Source organism: Pseudophryne corroboree, chromosome 1 (assembly GCF_028390025.1).
Source record: "Pseudophryne corroboree isolate aPseCor3 chromosome 1, aPseCor3.hap2, whole genome shotgun sequence".
NCBI lineage: Eukaryota > Metazoa > Chordata > Amphibia > Anura > Myobatrachidae > Pseudophryne > Pseudophryne corroboree.
In genome coordinates, this window is record NC_086444.1 from 1,024,166,365 (window position 1) to 1,024,188,522 (window position 22,158).

At 42.3% G+C, this 22,158-nt stretch overlaps 1 protein-coding gene across 15 annotated transcripts in view; it reads left to right on the forward strand.

Moving 5' to 3' along the window:
• The window catches only part of TENM3 (teneurin transmembrane protein 3), a 1,613,133-nt gene that overhangs the window by 1,528,081 nt on the left and 62,894 nt on the right, over nt 1–22,158 (forward strand). For all 15 annotated transcript variants that reach the window (XM_063920671.1, XM_063920672.1, XM_063920674.1 and 12 more), the window contains one exon: nt 21,747–21,979. In XM_063920671.1, the coding sequence (XP_063776741.1) occupies nt 21,747–21,979 (233 nt within the window). The remainder of the gene's footprint in view (nt 1–21,746; nt 21,980–22,158) is intronic.

Consider the following 22,158-nt stretch of genomic DNA (forward strand, 5'->3'; position numbering starts at 1 on the left):
CGGACAAACTTATCCCTTACACTGGGGCTTCCAGCACATCCAAAGAATCAGTTAATCTTGATCCGCTTTGTCCTTGCATCCACTCCCGATCTTAGTTTTAGAATCATGGGCAGACAGGTGAAACAGGTAGAATTGTTATGCCTAACATCATGAATCCATCAAAGTATGGCCAGATACTGGACCGAATACAGTTGCAAGAAAAAGTATGTGAACCCTTTGGAATTTCCTGGATTTGTGCATAAATTGGTCATAAAATGTGTTCTGATCTTCATCTAAGTCACAACAATAGACAAACACAGTCTGCTGAAACTAATACCTCACAAACATCTATATGTTCTCATGTTTTTATTGAACACACATGTAAACATTCACAGTGCATGTGAACCCCCAGGCTAATGACTTCTCCAAGAGCTAATTTGAGTCAGTAGTCAGCCAACCTGGAGTCCAATCAATGAGACGAGATTGGAGATGTTGGTTAAAGCTGCCCTGCCCTGTAAAAAACATACACCAGTTTTGAGTTTGCAATTCTCAAGAAGCATTGCCTGATGTGAACCATGCCTCGCAGAAAAGAGCTCTCAGAAGACCTACAATTAAGAATTGTTGACTTGCATAAAGCTGGAAAGGGTTTCAAAAGTATCTCTAAAAGCCTTGATGTTCATCAGTCTACGATAAGACAAATTGTCTATAAATGGAGAAAGTTCAGCACTGTTGTTATTCTCCCTAGGAGTGGGCGTCTTGTAAAGGTGACTGCAAGAGCACAGCGCAGAATGCTCAATGAGGTGAAGAAGAATCCTAGAGTGTCAACTTAAGACTTACAGAAATCTCTGGCACATGCTAACATCTCTGTTGAAGAATCTACCATACGTAAAACACTGAACAAGAAGGAAGTTCATGAGAGGATACCACGGAGGAAGCCACTGCTGTCCAAAAAAAAAACCCCATTGCTGCACGTTTGAAGTTTGTATAAGTGCACCTGAATGTTCCACCGCACCACTGGCAAAATATTCTGTGGACAAACGAAACCAAAGTTGAGTTGTTTGGAAGGAGCACACAACACTATGTGTTGAGAAAAAAAGGCACAGCACACCAACATCAAAACCTCATCCCAACTGTGAAGTATGGTGGAGGCGGCATCATGGTTTGGGGCTGCTTTGCTGCCTCAGGGCCTGGACAGATTGTTATCATTGACGGAAAAATGAATTCCCAAGTTTATCAAGACATTTTGCAGGAGAACTTAAGGCCATCTGTCCACCAATTGAAGCTCAACTGAAGATGAGTGATGCAACAGGACAGCGACCCAAAGCACAGAAGTAGATCAACCACAGAATGGCTTCAACAGAAGAAAATACGCCTTCTGGAGTGGCCTAGTCAGAGTCCTGACCTCAACCCGATTGAGATGCTCTGGCATGACCTCAAGAGAGCGATTCACACCAGACAACCCAAGAATATTGCGGAACTGAAACAGTTTTGTAAAGAGGAATGGTCCAAAATTCCCCCTGACCGGTCTGATATGCAACTATAGAAAAAGTTTAGTTGAGGTTATTGCTGCCAAAGGAGGGTTAACCTGTTATTAAATCCAAGGGTTCACATTTTTGTCCACCCTGCACTGTGAATGTTTACATGGTGTGTTCAATAAAAACATGAGAACATATAATTGTGTGGTATTAGTTTCAGCAGACTGTGTTTGTCTATTGTTATGACTTAGATGAAGATCAGAACACATTTTATGACCAATTTATGCACAAATCCAGGAAATTCCAAAGGGTTCACATACTTTTTCTTGCAACTGTACATATGATCCCATTCAGTTTGAGATTTGTTTCTTAGGTATGATTGCCTATTGAAGAGCTAACATCAGTGTTACGCTAGTTGTTTACACCACTTGTTCTATTAACCATAACTACTGTGTGAAAATAAAAGCTACAGTATGTTTGCCAATATAGTAGAGATGAGTGCATAGATCAGATATTTGTAGCTCCCAAAGTGATAGAATGACATGATGTAGCTGGTATTCTTATAGGGATTAAGCACCTCCCCACCCCACACTATTTTCTTAGCATCGCAGGTATAGTGAGGCAGTATATATGAATAATATCATAGTCAGATAAAGTTAATAGAATAAAATGCTTGTAGAGAGCAATCACAGACAGAGTTTCTCTCTATGGACAATTTATTACATTGATAAATTCTTAGCCAATGTCTTCTGTAACATGAAAATCCAGTACCTGCTTGTGCTAAAGTTGTATACAAGCCTCCCTTTCAGTAGTTAATATGACAATTGAAAAAAATGCATTATGTTCAGCATTCTTATATTCTCTTCGTTAAAAAACAATATTTAATCATTTCATCTTATCTGAAATAATAAATTAATCTTGCATTTTGGTTGCAATGACAGTGACAAACGATCAGAAGTGGATTTAAACAGAATTCTACTCATCCGATAAACTTATAAGAATAACACAGTGCCTGATTTTCCATGAAGTGCTTGAAGCCAATCTCCAGCTCTATAGACATGTCCAGATGGGTTTATTGTAGTTCTCCATGAATGGAGATGAGCTTAGATATGTTCAGTGAAGACGGGAGGGTGTGTATTTGTATCTAAAGTATGACTTTTGCCCATAAATGCAAAATATGTCCACATTTTAGTGCAAACATTTGGCTTAATATGCCATGAGAAATTATCACAGTTTTTACATTCAGTATTTTGGCAGATCAAAACCAAATAATTGTTTCACTCACCCAGAGGAATGTGTTTGAGCCCTCACTTATGTGGCAAGATTCAGTTGTTCTTCAGCACCGGCAGCCAATAGATGGTGCCCTACGGAGCTATTCAATTGTTTCTCTGTTCGGGCATCGGTATTTCAGCTCGCTGCTCCTGAGGTCGCAGGCTGAAATGACCGAAAAGTGACCTGTTTGCGTAACCAAGCAGGACTTTTCGTGTCACATCCAGTAGTTTAACGTTTGCACTTCTTTTTTTACGTGGCTAAACCCAACACATAAAAAAAGAACATTTGACTATCGACTTGCGATCTTAATCGGGAGATCGGGTGCGATATAACAATTGAATTTCACCCATTGTGTTGATAATGTTGATTTGGATGGGGCAGTGGCCACAGCCATGGATTACCAGCCGCATCTGAACTGGATTATGGGCAAAGGGGAGGAGTGACTCACGGTACATCTGAAAATACTTAATCCAATGTCAACCATGCACATGTTGATTCCTGTTCAAGGAAATCAGATGTTACTGTATATGACTGGCCGAAGGCAGACTAAACACGGTCAGTTGTGTTGCTCGATGTCCAGTTTGACTAACTGTTATAGGAAGTGCGGGATGAGAAGCCGTCCTCTCTCGGCATCACTGGCACCAGTTATTGTAGTTCATATATTGACATGTCCATTATGTATTTCAGTGGTTCTTACAGTTGGCCCTCAGGACACCACACAGTTCACGTTTTCCAGGTCACCCAACTGGTGCACAGGTGTATTCATTATGCACTGACACATTTTAAAAGATTCACAGGTGGTGCTAATTATTTCACTTGTGATTCTGTGAGGATACCTGGAAAACATGAACTGTTTGGGGTCCTGAGGACCGAGTTTGAGAGCCTTCAGTATGATATATTTCATGCACGTTATTATCAGCCACACCAATGGATATTTGTTCAAGTTACACTATATTGTAGCGAATGGGTCTGTCTTATGTGCATAAGGGCAATGAAAGAAAATTAGTCTACTAACGCAATGAAATTTTCTAATGTCTGAGTTCCCTCTTTGAAATTCCTTGGCATTGACTATGGCTTGACAAAGGTGTGACTGGCCTCTGTGACGTGGAATTTCTCACTAATTGTGACTTATTACTGAAATAAGAAGTTTCCTTCTCACATTTCCAAATCTGTCAGCTGTGCTATAGGTTTTTGGCAGAAATGGTAATAAGTGATTGCAATTCTTATCATCCACGGCTAGTTAGACCATTTGAGGGATTGTGAAGCTTCAATTATCAGCCGTGTTATCTATCACTATTTAATTGTTATATGACACTGACAAGCTATGCAAGAGTTCACAGTAAAATGTACTTACAAAATCAATAGAGAACACAAAGTCGTTACAGGGAATGAGATACAGACACTACAAATCGTAGCCTGGGATGAGATGTGGAAAGAGAGATAGTGGATTAGAATTGAATATACTGTATACACTGTGTGTGTGTGGGTGGGTGTATATGTGTGTATATGTATGTATATATATATATATATATATATATAGTTTATCTAAGATCTAGCCAATAAATTTAAGTGAACATAAAAACTTAATACAATATGTATGGTCATCAGACTCTCAATTGCCTCATCTTTCATACCCTATTGGCTCATGGGAAAAAAATATATAACTTTAAAACTGACCGTAATTACTTGATGGAACGTAGCGACTGACCAAGGCATCTCAAGAAAGCCTCTGTCGCCCGTGAATAGACACTGTGTGCAAAAAAATGGGACTGTCCGTGGGACAGTTGGGAGGTATGGACATACCTTACCTAGCTCCATTCAGCAGCAGCAGCTCTTCGTGTTGCTTAGAGGTTGGAGCTTCATTTGTGAGTGAAAGGCAGACAGCAGCTAGAGGGAAGGAGAGGACTGCAAGAGAGAGAAGCTGCGGCCACCACTGCTGCATCCATCTATCTATCTATCTATCTATCTATCTATCTATCTATCTATCTATCTATCTATCTATCGCTATTTTGTCTCTCCTAGGCAAGGGTATGTTTTGGTGCCCCCTCCCCTATACTGAATTGGATGCCTAGCCAACATGTGGTGGCATGTTACATTTGTGGAGCTCAGGGGGCGAAAGTTTCCTTTGGGTGCCCCCCATGTTTAAAATAGGGTCAGTGCATTCTGAATGCCTGCAACAACAATATAGATGCGTGGCTGTATGGAGTATGAATGGCAGTATGAATGGTTAGCATTACTGCCTCACAGCACTGAGGTCATGGGTTTGACTCCAACCATGGCCCTAACTGTGTAAAGTGCTTGCGTGGGTTTCTTCTGGGTACTCTGGTTTCCTCCCACAATACAAAAATATACTAGTAGGTTAATTGGTTCCCAACAAAAATGAGCGTGTGTGTGTGTGTGTGTGTGTGTGTGTGTGTGTGTGTGTGTGTGTGTGTGTGTGTGTGTGTGGTAAGTAATATAGATTGTAAGCTCCCATGGGGCAGGGACTGATGTGAATGTTTTGTAAAGCACTGCGGCATATGTGTCCACTATATAAATAACTGTTAATAGTAAATAAACAATGGCTTAATTGGGAAGGTGCGTGGCCACAGAATAGTACCAGTTCACATTATTCCACACAGTAGTGTCTATTATTCACATTACACCACGCAGTAGTACCCCTTATACGCGTTATGCCACACAGTAGATCCTCTTTTACATGTTACGCCATACAGTAGAGCCTCTTATACACGTTACACTATGGTTGAGCCCCTTATACACATTACACCATGGTAGAGCCGCTATGAAAGTAGCTGTATTTAACTATTTACTTGTTTAATTTATTTTAAATACATTAAAAACACTTTATATGCCCCAACTGATCTGACCTCACAACCCCCCAATTCCTCATTGAAATAAAAGGCCACAAAGTTGACCCCTCCCCCCTCAGACCTGATAACCCACCCAACCTCTGAAAGAAAATAAGGCCCCAAAACTGACCCCTCCAGATCTGATAATCTTTCAATGCCTCAACGAAAATAATTCCCCAAATGTGATGACCCCCCCAGACCTGAAACCCCACCAGACTCTCAATTAAAATAATGCATCAAAATTGCCCCCCGTTTTGATAATCCTCCAATGTTCAATGAAAATAATACCCTAGAACTACTATCCCGGACCTGATAAGCCCACTATGCTTCAATGAAAAGAATTGCCTGAGGTGCAGAGAGGGTTGTGCCGCAGCAGCCTGAGCAGCAGAGAGCTGTGCCACAACAGCCTGAGAGACAGAGTGAGTTGTTACAGCTTCGAATGCAGAGAGAGGTGCAGCATCAGCAGCTGGGGCAGAGAGAGGTGCTGCAGCATCAATGTAGAGAAATGCTGCAGCAGCCGTGGCAGAGAGAGGCGCTGCAGCAGCAGCTGCTGGGGCAGAGAGAGGTGCTGCAGCATCAATGTAGAGAAATGCTGCAGCAGCCGTGGCAGAGAGAGGCGCTGCAGCAGCAGCTGCTGGGGCAGAGAGAGGTGCTGCAGCATCAATGTAGAGAAATGCTGCAGCAGCCGTGGCAGAGAGAGGCGCTGCAGCAGCAGCTGAGGCAGATAGAGGTTCTGCAAAAGCCGGGGCAGAACGAGGTCCTGCAGATTCCAGGAAAGAGAGAGGTGCTGCCAGGGGCAAACGCAGGATTTAGTCACGGGGGTTTACATATTGCCCACATATGCACATTAAAAACACATACATTGTACACACACATACACAGTGCACACGCATACATAGCACAACATTCTTACAGACTTTCTAGTTGTCCCCATACTCATACATACATAGTACACCATACACACTACACACACATATACATAGCACAATATACACATGCATAGTATACCACACACACATACATATCACACTATACACACATACACATTGCACACACAGCATGCCACACACAAACAGCACACTATACACATTACACACATATATACATAGCATACTATACATATACACAGTACACCACACACATACATAACACAGCACACACACACACATACATACATACATACATACATACACACACATACATACATACTACACCACACATACACATTGCACAAAGCATATAACACACCATACACACATACACACTGGACACACTCATATACAAAGCACACCACACACATATTGCACACACAGCACACTACACATACATTGCACACCACACATTGCAACACAATGCACACACATATAAATAGCACAGCACACACAAATGCTCACCATGCATATTGTACACACACATAGTATACCACATACACATTGCACAAACACAAAATAAATCTAGTAGGCATAATTTATTGAAAATCACCCCCCCCCCTCTCCCCGCGCACCGAGACACACACCTGTCTATCTGGCTCCGGGAAACACAAACACCACCAGCGACTCACAGCTGCAGGTCTGAGAGGGGCTGTGCGCTGACGCTGCAGCTCCCTCTACAGTCAGCCAGCCTCCCTGTCGGTGTGTAGAGCAGGCAGCTGTCGCGTTACTGACACATCTGCCTGCGCTCCACACCATCTCTCCCCAAATAGCCGGTGTGCTGTGCGATGGATCGGCAGGCAGGGGGGATTTCCAGGTACTCGGAAACCCCCCCTGCGTGCGCGTATGGCTGCAGCAGCGGGGGCAGAGAGCGCAGGACAGAAGTAACCGTGCTGCACAGCTACAAGCGGACCACTGAAGGGGGGGTGGGTGGGAAATAGTGTGCCCTCTAACTTTTTTGGCGCCCGGAGCCTCCCTCGCTACAACCCTGCTCCTAGGCCTTACTGGACTGTCAGAGAATTATAATTTTGTAGAAGATGAAACACTTATTGACCTATATTTTATTATTATTATTTTTAAATGATTAAACTTTCACTATGTATAAACGTTCACTGTGTATATAGAATATAGTGTATGTCATTACTACATCTTCTAGAATCTGGAGTTATGAATAACTTTTCCTAAGGGAAGGCTCATTTCATGCCCAACAGTGTAGGCAAAGCATGCCCTAAGGGCTGGGTAACATCATGCAGTTTTTCAGCAGACAGGAGCAGCGATGCAAGTAATAGGAGGATAAGGAGGCATGGGTGATAATAGTGCTCCTATCGGAAAATATTTCCAGGAAAATAAATCCCATTTACTTTTAAGTTATATGACTTCCATGTGTGTCGTGTATTTTTATGTATTATCCAAAACGCAGCTGGATCAAGGTTATATTCTACACGTGTTCTTAAAATCTCTATAATCAATAGTAAATGAATAATTCTTAAATTGCTTGTTTTGTTAGTAAAGGGGCAGTGGAAGAACATGAGGATCCGTACAGTACAACATATAAATCAGTACAGATAAAACAGGATAAACATATATACAGGTTACAGTACTTGTTTCCCCTAACACAGGAAAATGACTACGGATATACTTACTAAAGGTTGATTTCAGTTGCTGAAAATCTAAATCTATATTATGTTTCAGGGGCTATAACAAACATGTACCAACGTGATTTTTTTAATATACATTTTTAAATTTACATGTGTTTCAGCTCCAGTAACACAACATCGCTTTAGATCAATTTTGGAATTATAAAAATCGATGAAAATCGGCCTTTAGTAAATATACCCCCTACAGACAGCAGAAACCATCAGCAGGAACCATATTACATACCTCCTAACTGTCCTGATACAAGCAGAGTAGTCCTGCTTTTCTGAGCGTCATCTCTCTCTTCAGCCCATAGGCCGCAGTTATCCGGAGTGGGTTGGGAGGTCACTCCCTGGATGGATGTCACGGGCATGGGTGCACTTCCTGGAGTGTATACTCACTGCAGGGCGGCTATAGCGCGTCCTGAGGGCCTTTGCCCTAAGCAGAGGCATTACATGCCACACCTACTTACTCCCCTGATAGCTATTTACATGAGTATGCATCTTAGAAGCATCCAGCTCTGTTCCATCACATATGCAGCAGGGTATCCGGACTATAGATCTACACTAAAAAGGTCTACAGTACACTACCACCAATAGTAGACATTCATTAGGTCGACATGGTCAAAAGGTCGACATGTAAATGGTAGACAGTTCAACAAGTCGACAGGTTTAAAGGTCAATAGAGTCAAAAGGTCAAAATGACAATGGTCGACACACAATGTAGACACTATTTTTTTAAACTTATTTTTCATTTTTTCCAACTTTTTCATACTTTACCATCCACGTGGACTACGGTTGGGATTAGCAACCTGTGCCGAGGCAGCTTGCCTGAAGTGAGCCATGCTAGGGGACACAGTACACTAATGGGGCTTGATTGTAGCAGAAAAGTGACAAACCCCACCCCCCACAAACAAAAAGAGTGTGTCGATCATTTCCATGTCGACCATTCCTACTGTCTACCTATTCTATGTCGACCTTTTGGCCCGGGCAACCTTTTGGCCCAGTCGACCTAACGCATGTCTACCATTAGTGGTAGACCTATTGACTGTAGACGTTTTTAGTGTAGATCTAATAATCCACACCCATGCAGCAGTCTTGCGTCAGGCTTACTTACACACAGATACACTTATACCCAAACAAGTTTTATGAATAAGAAAAATTTAACATTTGTTTTGATAATGGAAATTGCATTCACTATTAGATTTCAGTCAAATGAATATAACAAGTATTATATTCCTTCCCAAGCATGAATAAAAGAGTAAAACATTAATTATAAGCAGCACCCACATATTCCTACACTATAAAGACAATCAATGAACATGCCAACTAATGGTTTAAGAGGTGAATCCACATTCAGCCAATCAGAACCAGCTTGCTAGTGCTAGCACATATTGCTGACTTTCTGACCTCCAGGAGGAAAGCCAGGTAGCCGATGCTTGGGGAGAGTGTGTTGCTGTGATCATGTAATTGTGGCCCCACACCCCATTATACGTGATTCCTGACAGCTAGGGAGTGTCCACAATGATTTGATTTTATGTGAGTCATGTGATCTAGCCAAGTGGGTGGCAGCAGGTGACCTCGGGCGGCATTCTGGACTTTCTGGTAGAGTAGGTACATATGTGCTACCATTATCATCATCTTCACTGTGTACAGTATTTGCATTCACAAGATCTTTTGTGGGACTGAATCAGTACACAATTAGACAAACTCTATGGGGTAAATTTACTAAGATGGTAGTTCTATTTAAGATGGGATGTTGCCCATAGCAACCAGTCAGATTCCAGGTATTATCTTCTAGAGGGTGCTTGATAAATGAGAAGTAGAATCTGATTGGTTGCTATGGGCAACATCGCATTTTAAATAGAACTCCCATCTTAGTAAATTTACCCCTAAGAAGGCACAAATACCAGCGGTGGAATGTAATAGCATCCGAGATCGCCGTAGGTGCGGGATATTGGCCGATCTCTGACTTTTTTTAAAGGGGCAATTAGTTACAAGGCATGATTTTGCCAAAAGTCTGAGATCGTCCAGAATCCTGCACCTCTGGCGATCTCGGACGCCATTACATCCTGCTGAAAATTACTTGCTTTTTTAGCGTTATTATCAAATCAGAATCAGACCCATAATCTGAGCTATCCCACAGGTTTTGCCTTGTAAATGTTCGCCCATTTAAAAAAACCTGTCCAATCAGCAGGCATCCCGCACCTTCGGCTATCTCGGACTCCATTACTTCCCAACGCAAATGTGCATGTGGATATAGACATACAGTTTTTATTGTGGACATATGCAGTAAAAATTTGCATATTTTACACTAAGTAAGCATATGCCCAACTTGTCATGAGCCCTACTGAGTACAGATTACATTTCCAGTCATTAACCACACAGACCTGTTCCTTCTGTTGCATAAAAAAAAATCTGCCACGTTGTTTGTGTAACAATGCTGTGTCGTTTTTTATTTTAATGTAAAAATTGTAGGGTTTTACATTAAAATATAATGGTGTTATGAGATTTGATCGTCTAGTATGGTCTAGGAAGTGTTAACTCCTAACACAGAATTTAATTACTCTGATTTTGTCATGGTTGGCTGTGAAAAACAAGACAAAGCATCTTGAGCTAGAATACTAATAATAGGTGGACTTCCATATAGAAATGATTATTCTTCTAGTAATTTAATGCTAAAAAATGTGCTTGTTTTGCTAATTGTTTTAAATAAAGCCCCATGTTGTTTTGCCTATTAATGAACAATTTTAATAAGCGTTTGCAGCATGCCTGCTCCTAGCGGGGAATTGAGTGCCTGTGTAAAGATTTTTTAATAATAATGTTACACTTAAGTATCCCTGTAAACGAGGGAATATCAAAGCACTTTGCATCTTTATGCAGTTTCACATAGCATGATTAGTAACCAGATATAATTGGTAATTTTGATGTCCATTAGAGGCACAGAACTTTAATCCTGCTGCGCCGGGCTTTGAACCCATGACCTTTTTTGTTTTTTTGCAACGGTGTTAAGTGCAGCCATTTTAAGCAGTTAAACAAGCTTGGCTTAGTCAACAAAGTATCTGTTTTTTTTGTTCCTTTTCAAATGCATTTACTTATGGTGTCAGTGTATTTACGCTATCACGCTCTCCCTTATAGGGAACCTCAAAATGCTTCCTTAAGTTCTTACATCTGACAAAAATGTTTTCTCCGTTTAATCTTATTCACAGAGTTAGGATTCATGTCTGAGAAGTGATGACATCTGCACTGAAAGTGTAAAGGAGGAAAATAGAAGTTGATATAAAGTGTAGGCACAGCCATAATGGAGTCTTGACAGATAACAGATGCAGTAGGGCTTGGTTGCTCCAGTGAAAGAGAGGCGAAAATGTCAAATTATATAGAATGTAACAGCCAGTTTGTACTCCTAGTAATTACTTTTTTAATTCAGTCTCATAGTAGCTTTAAAAAGTGTAATGTATTATAGGAGCTGAGGCACAGACATGGACATTTATGACCAAGGATGATTAGTATAGATGCTTGCAAAATAAGTGCATAATAAGTTTGGAGGTGTGATTGTGATTTATAGGCTTGTGTAACTTTTTTTATGCTCAGTATTAAATGGCTACAGTAGATATTATTGTATTTTTAATGATTTTAACATTTATATGTAAAAACTATTAAAATCTAATGCAATTTAGGCATTCAAGTTGAAATTTGTTCTAAGTGGCTCAGGCATGGTTGGATCTGTTTGTCTTGATCAAATTTACCTCAAATTTTTACTCCATATAAGGTTCAATAATTTTTTCAGACTGTATACCGCCTGATTCAACTAACTGGTTCATGAACATCTGTAACGCTTAACCCAACCGGATAAAATATAAATTCGTAATGATTTACAGAAAAAATAGAATAAAAACTATGTTTTGTGGAACCTGCAGTTGGGCTATATGCAGGATACATATAGCACTGTCTTAATGGCATTGAAGGCCCTGGGCAAAGTGATACACTGGACCATTCACTGGAATAAATGGAAAAAATCATACCTTACCGCTCCTGCAGTTCCAAAACATCGCCCCACATGCTTCCATACAGTGAATGGCTGCCAGCACTCTTATTGCTGGATAGCTCCAACCATCCACCAATCAGCAAGCTGACAGCCATTTGCTGTCTGGCTGAAAGCAGGTGTAGAATGCTGGACTCTGATTGCTGAATAGCAGTCATTCCACCGATCAGCAAGCTACAGTAACAGCCATTTGGTGTCTTGCTGCAGCCTGGGAGGCAGCATTCTCTACCTGCCTCCCAAGAAGCTCAGTAGGCTCCAGCCTGAGAGGCAGATGCCCACCTTTGCTCAAATGCCCCTAGAACCACTGGGCATCTGCCCAGTGTGCCTATATGTTAAGATGGACCATGATACATACCTTTTAGAAGTCCAGACAACATTACAATAAAGCTATGCAGCATGTATACGTGTGCATTAAGTTCTGTATGACTGACTTGGCAATACTAAATACAAGTTATATATTAAGTTTTTACTATTATTAATAAAAATCAATGTCTTCATATTTTTCACACCCACTTTGCTTTTAGAAGTATATACTATATTAAAGAGGTTGGCTCATGAGTGGTACTGTATTGTTAGCATTGGAAGTTGTGTGCAATGAAAATGCTTTTGTGGCCTATTTGTCTGATTATTTGCAAACCTGTAATTTGGAATGCCAGATTATAGCAGCGGAGGAAGAGGCGAACTCAGAGGGCCCAGGTGAATAGCGTGACTATGACCCCAGCAATCATTGGGGACATTGGGACTGAGGATTTTTTTTTTACTATGGACAATACAGCTCGGGACGGAGGTGATGTGCATGTTTATAGGGACTTAAATGAGTGTCCGCTACTCCACAGTTTACTCCTGATAGGGGATGTATGTAAATTGATTCAGGGAGAGGGGAAAATCTGGAAACTCAAGCACAGGAGTAACAATGGTTTACTCAAAAATGTTACCTAACTGCAACATAAATGTCCCACAGTTAGTAATTATAAATAGATGTTCCACTATTAGTAGTTATATGGCTCTCGATGAGATAAGTATGTGAAACGTGGAGGTGCACCCCTGAGAGTATCGTAAGGATGTAATGGCACCCGAGTTGCAGGATGCCGTCCGAACTCGGGCATTTTGTAAAACACCAATCATTTACAAGGCATGGTTTTCATGTCACAGAATCATTTCAGTGTGCAGGGCTGGAGAGGAGAATAGTTTGCCCAGGTGTTGCACCTTTATGGAGGCCTTTTCTACCTTTCTGTGCATGTGGCCTCATGGTCGTGTAATGGCATGGACCAGCCCCAGTCTACATGTACAGCCTTGCCCAAAGCTGGGGATGTGCATGTACCCTTGTGTGGTGGGACTGCATGGAACAATGATGATATTGGTCAGCAAAGCAACTCTGATGAGCCTTTAATGCTTTAATGTGGCTCAGCTGATTGAATAAGAGCACTGAGCTTGTCATGTTCACCCTCCTTGTAATACAGTAAATCTAAATATTTGTTGTGTTTAGTTCTACTTTAAACATTTTCTGTATGGTTTTAGTAATTTCAGCAAGAGAACAGAATCTGATTTTTGCACTCATATCCCGATCATCGCTATTATTTATCACCCAATATATGCTTAGTAAATAAAAAAAATACACCAGAACTCCATTTTTCATCCTATCTATTCTTGTTGATTGTAGGATTATTGCTCCCTGCTTTCGGTATAAAAAAAAAAAAAAAACGTGTTACGATATTATAAATGTATTTATTTTTACTAAATCACATGTATTGTGGGAACAGATGTTTAAAGCTCGCAGAGAGATGCAGATTTATTTTAGTTCGGTATTTGTAAACTCATCAGAAATGGAACTAATTGTTTCGGTGTCCTTAGCACAAGTATAACTTTTATTTGTTGTCTAGAATTATAGAATAGTATTTCTAAAGTAAACTATGAAACATACAGTATATATTTCACTTTGTTTTTTATCTCAGTTTTATATCATATGCTGTTTTATGGTGTGTTTTTTTTATTTACTGAGGAAGATATATTTGTTTGTGGGATTTTTGTTTGATGTTCTTCTTTGATTTCTTTGTCAAAACCTTCTTTATCAGAAAGCAGAATATTGTGGCAACATTTAAAATGTCTTATAAAATTGCAAACCTGCAAAAGAGAATAAAGAGAATTACAGATATTGCTCAGAGTCACCTACAGTATCTGGATTATGCTAGCCGGTTATTCATTCTGTTTGACAGAGTGGAGAAAGGGGGCCCCAGACAGGGACGACTTTTTGTATGGGCTCTAATGGGCAGTTTCCCAAGGGCCCCAGGAGTATGAAGATAGCGGAAGGTACCCTTTTTCCAGGGGTACCAGAGTTTTGAAAATCGGCTATGAAGAACCGGATATATCTGACTTCAAAGCAGTGGTCCCCATCAGAGCTTGTTAATTGCTCTTCCCAGCCAGATATCTTCAGTTCTGTCCGACTTAGTTTTTCTGAGGGTACCCTCTAAAAGCTGGGACTCTCCCCTTTCACTGGCAGCTTGTCTCTACTATGCCCAGAACCAGAGATATCCGCCTTCCAGCAGCTGGTCCCTGCTCCAGTTCCACACGCCTGGTATGCAGTACCTCCAGTACCTCCTGAAAGGTGGGACTGTCTAGTTTTTTATCCCATTGAAAGCTAAGAAATCTATTTCTAGGAACTGGAGATATCTGCAGTCATGCAAGCTGCCCGCCACTGGAAAATTATGTATATTAAGCCCACTCCACTATCCACCCCTCCCCTGCATATTGAACACCCCCTACCACCCTTGAAGTAATGTACCAGGGCCCATTCATTCAGCTCAATGTCCCCTTCTACAGTTTAGTGTTATCTCTAGCACCCCACCTCCAACCATCTGTGCAGTAAAGGAGTAATTACCAGAATTGACTGCTCCAGGTCATAAATGCTGATCGGAAGATAGAACATCCCCTACCGCCCAGGGGAGATCAAAGCTGCTGCTGATAGCACCCCACCACCACCACCCCTACAGGTGGAGGATGGGCAGGGGCCCCAGTACATTGCTTTGCTCAGGGGCCTGCACTGCTGTTAAGACAGCCCTGGTCCCAAACTCATATATTACTTTAAGTTACTTTGAGTCTGCGCTTACCAAAAACCTTAGACTTAAGATGAAATGTCCTTTCATGATGGACCTGGTTATACATTTTACAGCAATAAATAAGAGATAACATGTAGATTGGTATACTGAGACAAAAGTATAGATTTACATATAGTATTGAAAGTATAAGGGGCCTATTTACTAAAGTGTAAGTCACGATGTTGCCCATTGCAACCAATCAGAGTCTAGTAAAAATAGAAGCTGATTGATTGTTTGCTATGGGTAATATCTCCACTTATAAAAACATACTCTTTAGTAAATATACCCCTTAGTACGGAACTTGGTCCCAGAATCAGGATGCTGCATTATTCCCCATGGTGCCCCCAAAAAATGTCTGGCAATTACTCAGGGTAGGGGAAAACCGGACGCACCCAGCAGAAATAGTGGGAGTCATGGTAGTTACAAGGGGGGGTGGGACTTAGGTTAGGAGGGGAGTAGGTTAGAACAGGATGAAATACTGCAAAGTAATTCTGGGGGGGAGGCGGTCAAGATCCCGCCGGACGGAATCCCGGCGGTCGAAATACCAACGCCGGAATCCCGACCGGCACAATCCCGACATATTCTCCCTCCGTGGGTGTCCACGACACCCATAGAGGGAGAATATAATAGTGTGCCGAGTGTAGCGAGGCACCGTGCCCGCAAGGGGCTGCGTTCCGCTCGCCACCCCTGTCGGGATTGTGTGGTCGGGATTCCGGCGTCGGTATTTCGACCGCAGGGATCCCGTCCAGCGGGATTTAATACTGATCCCTTCTGGGGATGGTCTTGGTAGTATTAATCTGGGCACCACTGCTAATATGCGAACAGAGTTGGGAGCAATGGTACATTTAATGTGTTTTTGATTGGTTGGGGAGTGGAACAATAGGTCTGTGTGCATTCATAGGGCAGAAAGAAAAGCACAGGACTGGTGAGGGTGGATGGGATTTGGGAGCAACTGCACTGAAGACTTGTAAGGAGTGTGGTGAGGAAAGAAGTAGGAGCTGTGAGTGTATTGCTGAGAATCTGTGGATCTGATGTCAATAGATTCAATCACAGGAGTTTCTGATATGGATAGACTGCAGAACAAGTAGGGTACTATTATATCAGTGACATGCGGTGGGGTGAGGAAGGTGAGGCAGAGCCTTTCCTGTCATACTTACGTTTAAACCAGAGTTTTGACTGAAAAAAATATATGAAAAATACTAATAATTTGTTTGAAATATCTTCTTTGAATTATTCTAATAATTTTATAGCCCAAACTCTGAAGTAAAAAGTCTATGGCAGGGAAGGCAGTGCCTCACCTGTCTCTTTTCAGCACACATCTGATCAAAACTTACCAAATTTCCAGGAGTTTATACTGCTGCACCTGTGTATAATGCGCAGATGTACCCTTTGGCTCATATATTGCATGGAATTCTGGCTCTGGGGTTAGCCAGTGCCTCCTGAGCCATTTAGCTCACCGCACGTCCCTGTATTATATATTGGGGTTGGGTATGCTCATCGTACTGACGCCGGATTCCCGGCTTGCAGATGGCCGGTGTGGGGGGGAGGTGCAAGCGGAACGAAGACCCTTGCGGGCTTGGTGGCGAGGTTATATTCCCACTCTATGGGTGTCGTGGACACACATGAGTGGGAATAGTCCCTGTTAGTCGGCATGCTTACTGTCGGGGCTGTAAGGGGGTGGGATTGCGGCGTCTGTATTGTAACCGGCAGTCTCTTGACCGCTGGTCACGTAACTGCCTCCGATATATTGTATCATTCAATGCATAAACCTCTCTCCTGATTGGTTGCAGGCCACCTTTGTCCACTTTCAGCAAAAAAGTACTTGTTCCCCTTACAAAAGCAGATTATAAGTGTTATATCAGACTGGCAGTGTAATTGTGCATTGTTGCTAAAGCCACAAACTATTCTAGCTGCTTCTTCCGCAGTTTATTTCCTTGTGCACTTTATCTTCTCTGCTTTCAATCAATAAATATTTTAATTGTTTTTCAATGCTCTTTCTTTTTTATCTTCCATTATGCATATGTAAACCACACACAACCTCTTCTTTTGCCATTCTGACATGGGGGGTTATCATGCCCAAAGCAAAGCAGAGAGCTGGAACTCTAAGGGAACAGCTTGTCAACACTTTCCTAAACTGAATGTAGATGGTGCCCTGAGTGACATGCCTGATCACAGCTGTTCTTACAAAAGTAATGTCCGCTACAGTATACACTGATAATACCAAGCTAATAGCGTGGCTAGCAGGGGCTGCATTAATAAAGATCCATGCTTTAATGAAAATTGCACACCGGGATTAAATTCAAAGCAGAAAAAAAGAACAATGTTAAATTACTGTTAGAAAAATTACTCAGTTCAGCGTTCTAGCAAATTAGCGACACCAATGTTTACTGAAAGGGCAATTTGAGAGCTGCCTGCACTACACTGTGCTCCGCAGCAAAATGAATGAAAGCATGCCTTGCTCACAGGAATCGCTGGCAATACATAAATGAAGCATATCATTTAGTTTTAATACCCTCTAATATCTTGGAGCTAGTAAAAAAAAAAAAAAAGAGGCACAGGTATATGTTAGTGTCAATTATGAAAGTCTCAATTTGCCACCTTACAATTAGTGTAGTAAAAGCAGTGAAAGTATGAAATTGTATACTCATTATTTATAATTGAAAAGGTTCAGAGCTCATTCACACATGTGCACTGGGAAGATGGATGAAATGAAAACGAATATACACATCAGGCATTTCAGTGATGTGGGGTTTATAATACGTTGTTATGCATTCTTTGTAACATGTTACACCGGTAGCACGCGGTAAGCATGGGAATTAGGCGGTGCATTAAGGTTAGCATGCAACGGTAGGGATGTGTCTATAACAGATCATTCATCCTATGATAATGTGTATTTCAGTACGGGGTATGGGATACTGGTAGTCAGGATGCTGGTGGTCAGAATACCGACCCTAACCCTCCCTCCACCAGCCTAACCCTAACCCTCCCCTTCCGCAGCCTAACCGTAACCCACCCCCGCAGCCTAACCTTAGCCCTGCCCTCCCGCATCCTAATCCTCCCATCCCACAGCCTAACCCTAAACCTCCCCAGCAGCCTAACTATAGCCCTCTCCTCTCCTCCCGCAACCTAACCCTCCCTCCCCGCAGCCTAACTCTAACCCTCCCAACGCAGCTTAACCCTAACCCTCCCCTCTCGCAACCTAACCCTCCCCTCCCACAGCCTAACCCTAATCCTCCCATGCAGCCTAACACTAGCCCTCTCCTTCCCTCCTGCAACCTAACTCTCCCTCCCCGTAGCCTAACCCTAACACTCCCCCCGCAGCCTAACTCTAACCCTTCCAACGCAGATTAATCCTAACCCTCCCCTCCCGCAGCCTAACTGTAACCCTTCCCCCGCAGCCTAACCCTGGCCCTGCCCTCCCGCAGCCTAATCCTCCCATCCCACAGCCTAACCTTAAACCTCCCCAGCAGCCTAACTATAGCCCTCTCCTCCCACAACCTAACCCTCCCTCCCCGCAGCCTAACCCTAACACGCCCCCGCAGCCTAACTCTAACCCTCCCAACGCAGCTTAACCCTAACCCTCCCCTCCCACAGCCTAACCGTCCCATGCAGCCTAACACTAGCCCTCTCCTTCCCTCCTGCAACCTAACCCTCCCTCCCCGTAGCCTAACCCTAGAACTCCCCCCGCAGCCTAACTCTAACCCTTCCAACGCAGATTAACCGTAACCCTCCCCTCCCGCAGCCTAACCCTAAACCTCCCCCCGCAGCCTAACCCTGGCCCTGCCCTCCCGCAACCTAATCCTTCCATCCCACAGCCTAACCCTAAACCTCCCCCGCAGCCTAACTCTAGTCCTCTCCTTCCCTCACACAACCTAACCCTCCTTCCCTGCAGCCTAACCCTAACACTCCCCCTGCAGCCTAACTCTAACCCTCCCAATGCAGCTTAATCCTAACCCTCCCCTCCCGCAGCCTAACCCTCCCCTCCCACAGCCTAATCCTAACCCTCCTCAGCATACTTAAGGTCGGGATTCCGCCTGTCGGGATTCCACTGGGAACCCGCATGCTGACATGTTCACTACATCCCCTACCCACCCAAACATGTTTTTCAAAGAGTACCATAGAACTAAATATCAGTAAAACATTCATTTATTTATTCGGTGTAAGCCATGGTTGAGATAAGTGTTTTTGGTCTTACTGTATGTGCATGTAGTTTGGGAGGATAGGGATGAGGTGTAGTTTATCCCAATATTGCAATAAGGTTTTGTGAGGTTTGATCTGTTGCTCACTAAGCTGAGGTCACAGCTATATAGCACCTGCACTCCTAATTGATCATACACAAGCTATGGGTACATATAACGTGTGTAATATTAAATTAAGGGATAAGTGAAAAGTACTGTACTTAGGACAAGAGTGATAGTGATTATCCCCAAGGCATGAAGTGTCATCTCTTGGGTAACAACAATGATGTGTTGAATTTTAAATAGTATATACTATGGAGGGATATGGGGCATTATGATCATACCAGTTGTGCGGTACTCATGTTTCACTGTTCACTACTTGTCAAATTTACGTGTATAGGGCCCCTTTTACACACTACCTCCTGCATTGGGCCTGACCCTGATTAGGAAGTAAAGCAAGAACAAAAAGCAAGTAACTGTGCACCTGGGCAAAACCATGTTGCACTGCAGGCGGGGCAGATATAACTTGCAGAGAGATTTAGATTTGGGTGGTTTCTGTCCTAAAGGAAACTGAAATTGCAGTGTAAAAATAAAGCTGTCTAACATTTTTGGGTTACATACAAAAGCAGCCAGTATTTACCCTACACAGAAAAAATATAAATATATTTGCATCCCTTGCATTGCAATATGGTTTGTTCTAGACACAACATTACTTCCTTTTTTATCTTTGCATCCAAATCAGAATCGTGCCCATAATCTGTGTTATCCCAAAGGTCCTCTGGGGCAGGGGCATAGTAAGATAGGAGGGGGCCTGTGTGCAGTCTCCATCTGCCCTCTCCTCTCTAGCGCCTAGGGCAGTAGTTTCTGCCCACCAGGGTTACTATTTTCTTGGAGTTGTGTGCAGCGCTGCTGTTGCCGAGGAACTCTGGAGGGGTAAGTTTTCAAGAAATGGGTGCAGGGGGTGCGGTGTGGGCCCGTGTGCACTGCACACCTTACACCCTTATTGGTGATGAGCGGATTCGGTTTTACTCGGTTCTCAAAACCGAATCTTATTGGCTATCCAAAACACGTGACATCAGTGAGCCAATAAGATTCGGTTTTGAGAACCGAGTAAAACCGAGTAAAACCGAATCCGCTCAACTTTTGGCATGAAGTGAGAACCCCAAGGCCATGGTTATTTGCACTAAACCACCTTCAGGTGGAGAAAGACAGGGCTATATTCATACTACTGGAAATACCAGTTGTTTCATTTGGTCCCTCAGGGTAAAATGCCTTTATTTACCTCTGAAGTCTAGCAACAGTTGACCAAATATATATTCTGTATACATTGTTCTATAGATTACAAGTGTATAAAAAAAATATTTGAAGTCAGTATTTCTTTTTAGCCATCAATATACTAGCCTAGCACTGGCTGCTGTATTTAGCCCTATAGAGGGACTGGCGTTTGGGCGAACTGACCAGGGGATGCATTGTTAGTTTTAGTTTGGTCTGGGGCTGTTCTATGGCTCTCAGGAGTAGATACTATGGGGGATATTCAATTGTTTGAAAAGTCAGTTGGGCGTCTGTTTTTTCCTATCTAACAGACAGGAAAAAACATACACCCAACTGACGTTTCAAACATTTGAATTCCCCCCAATATGTAAGGTGACTAGAGTGAAATGTTACAGCTGATACTGTACATACCTAAGCTCAGAGTAACCATGAACATAATGTATGTCATTTAGATGTATTATGTAGGCACACATATTCAATGTTATGCTGGATTGAAAGATCCACTTGTTTAGCTCGTTGCGTTTCATTCTAGTAATAGATGTGCCCCTTAATTGTCATATTCTTGTTGCTTTGTTCTTTGTGTGATTACCCCAAAAAGTAGTAATATAAGCATTTCATTTCCACTATAAAGGTTCCCAAGTAAAACATAACTGTGGTTTGGCACCATCGGACAGCTTAAATGCATTTGTTTCAATATGTTCTCCCCAAACTTTTACTAAACACATTGCTTTGTCTTTCTCGTTACTACTGTGTTCTTCACCAAAGACTTTATATTTACCGAGCAAATCTGTTCTGCACTTTGGATGCGGCTGTATCTGCAGTAAAGCTGGCGAAACACAGGAGGAAATTTTAATATAAAATAAAAAATGTGGTAGAGAATATAGAAACGAGTTATTTGAAGGTAGAAAACCCCTTTGAATTGTCTGTTAGGTTCAGTAGTCATTTTACATTTACACTCATATAAGTATCACGTACCTAGTGTTGTATGCTCCTCTAATCACTACTATTTTATCTGTTTCTACAGTAGCAACCTGGCTCACCGGTATTACCTGGCTACTGATCCTGTAACTGGAGATCTGTATGTTTCTGATGCAAACACACGCAAAATATATCGTCCTAAATCACTCATGGGGGCAAAAGATTTGATCAAGAATGCAGAAGTGATCGCTGGCACGGGGGAGCAATGCACACCATTTGATGAGGCGCGGTGCGGAGAAGGAGGAAAGGCTGTGGAGGCAACACTCACCACTCCAAAAGGTGAACATTGTTTAAACAACACCTTATTACACTGTTCCATGCAAGCAGTGTTTTTATTTTATTTTTGTGTCATTAATTCAGTGTTATGAAACCCTTGTTTATGACGGAACATATGTTACCAGGTTCTGTAACAATTTTGTAATAATATTGTACATTAAACTCAACACACAGTTGAGTAT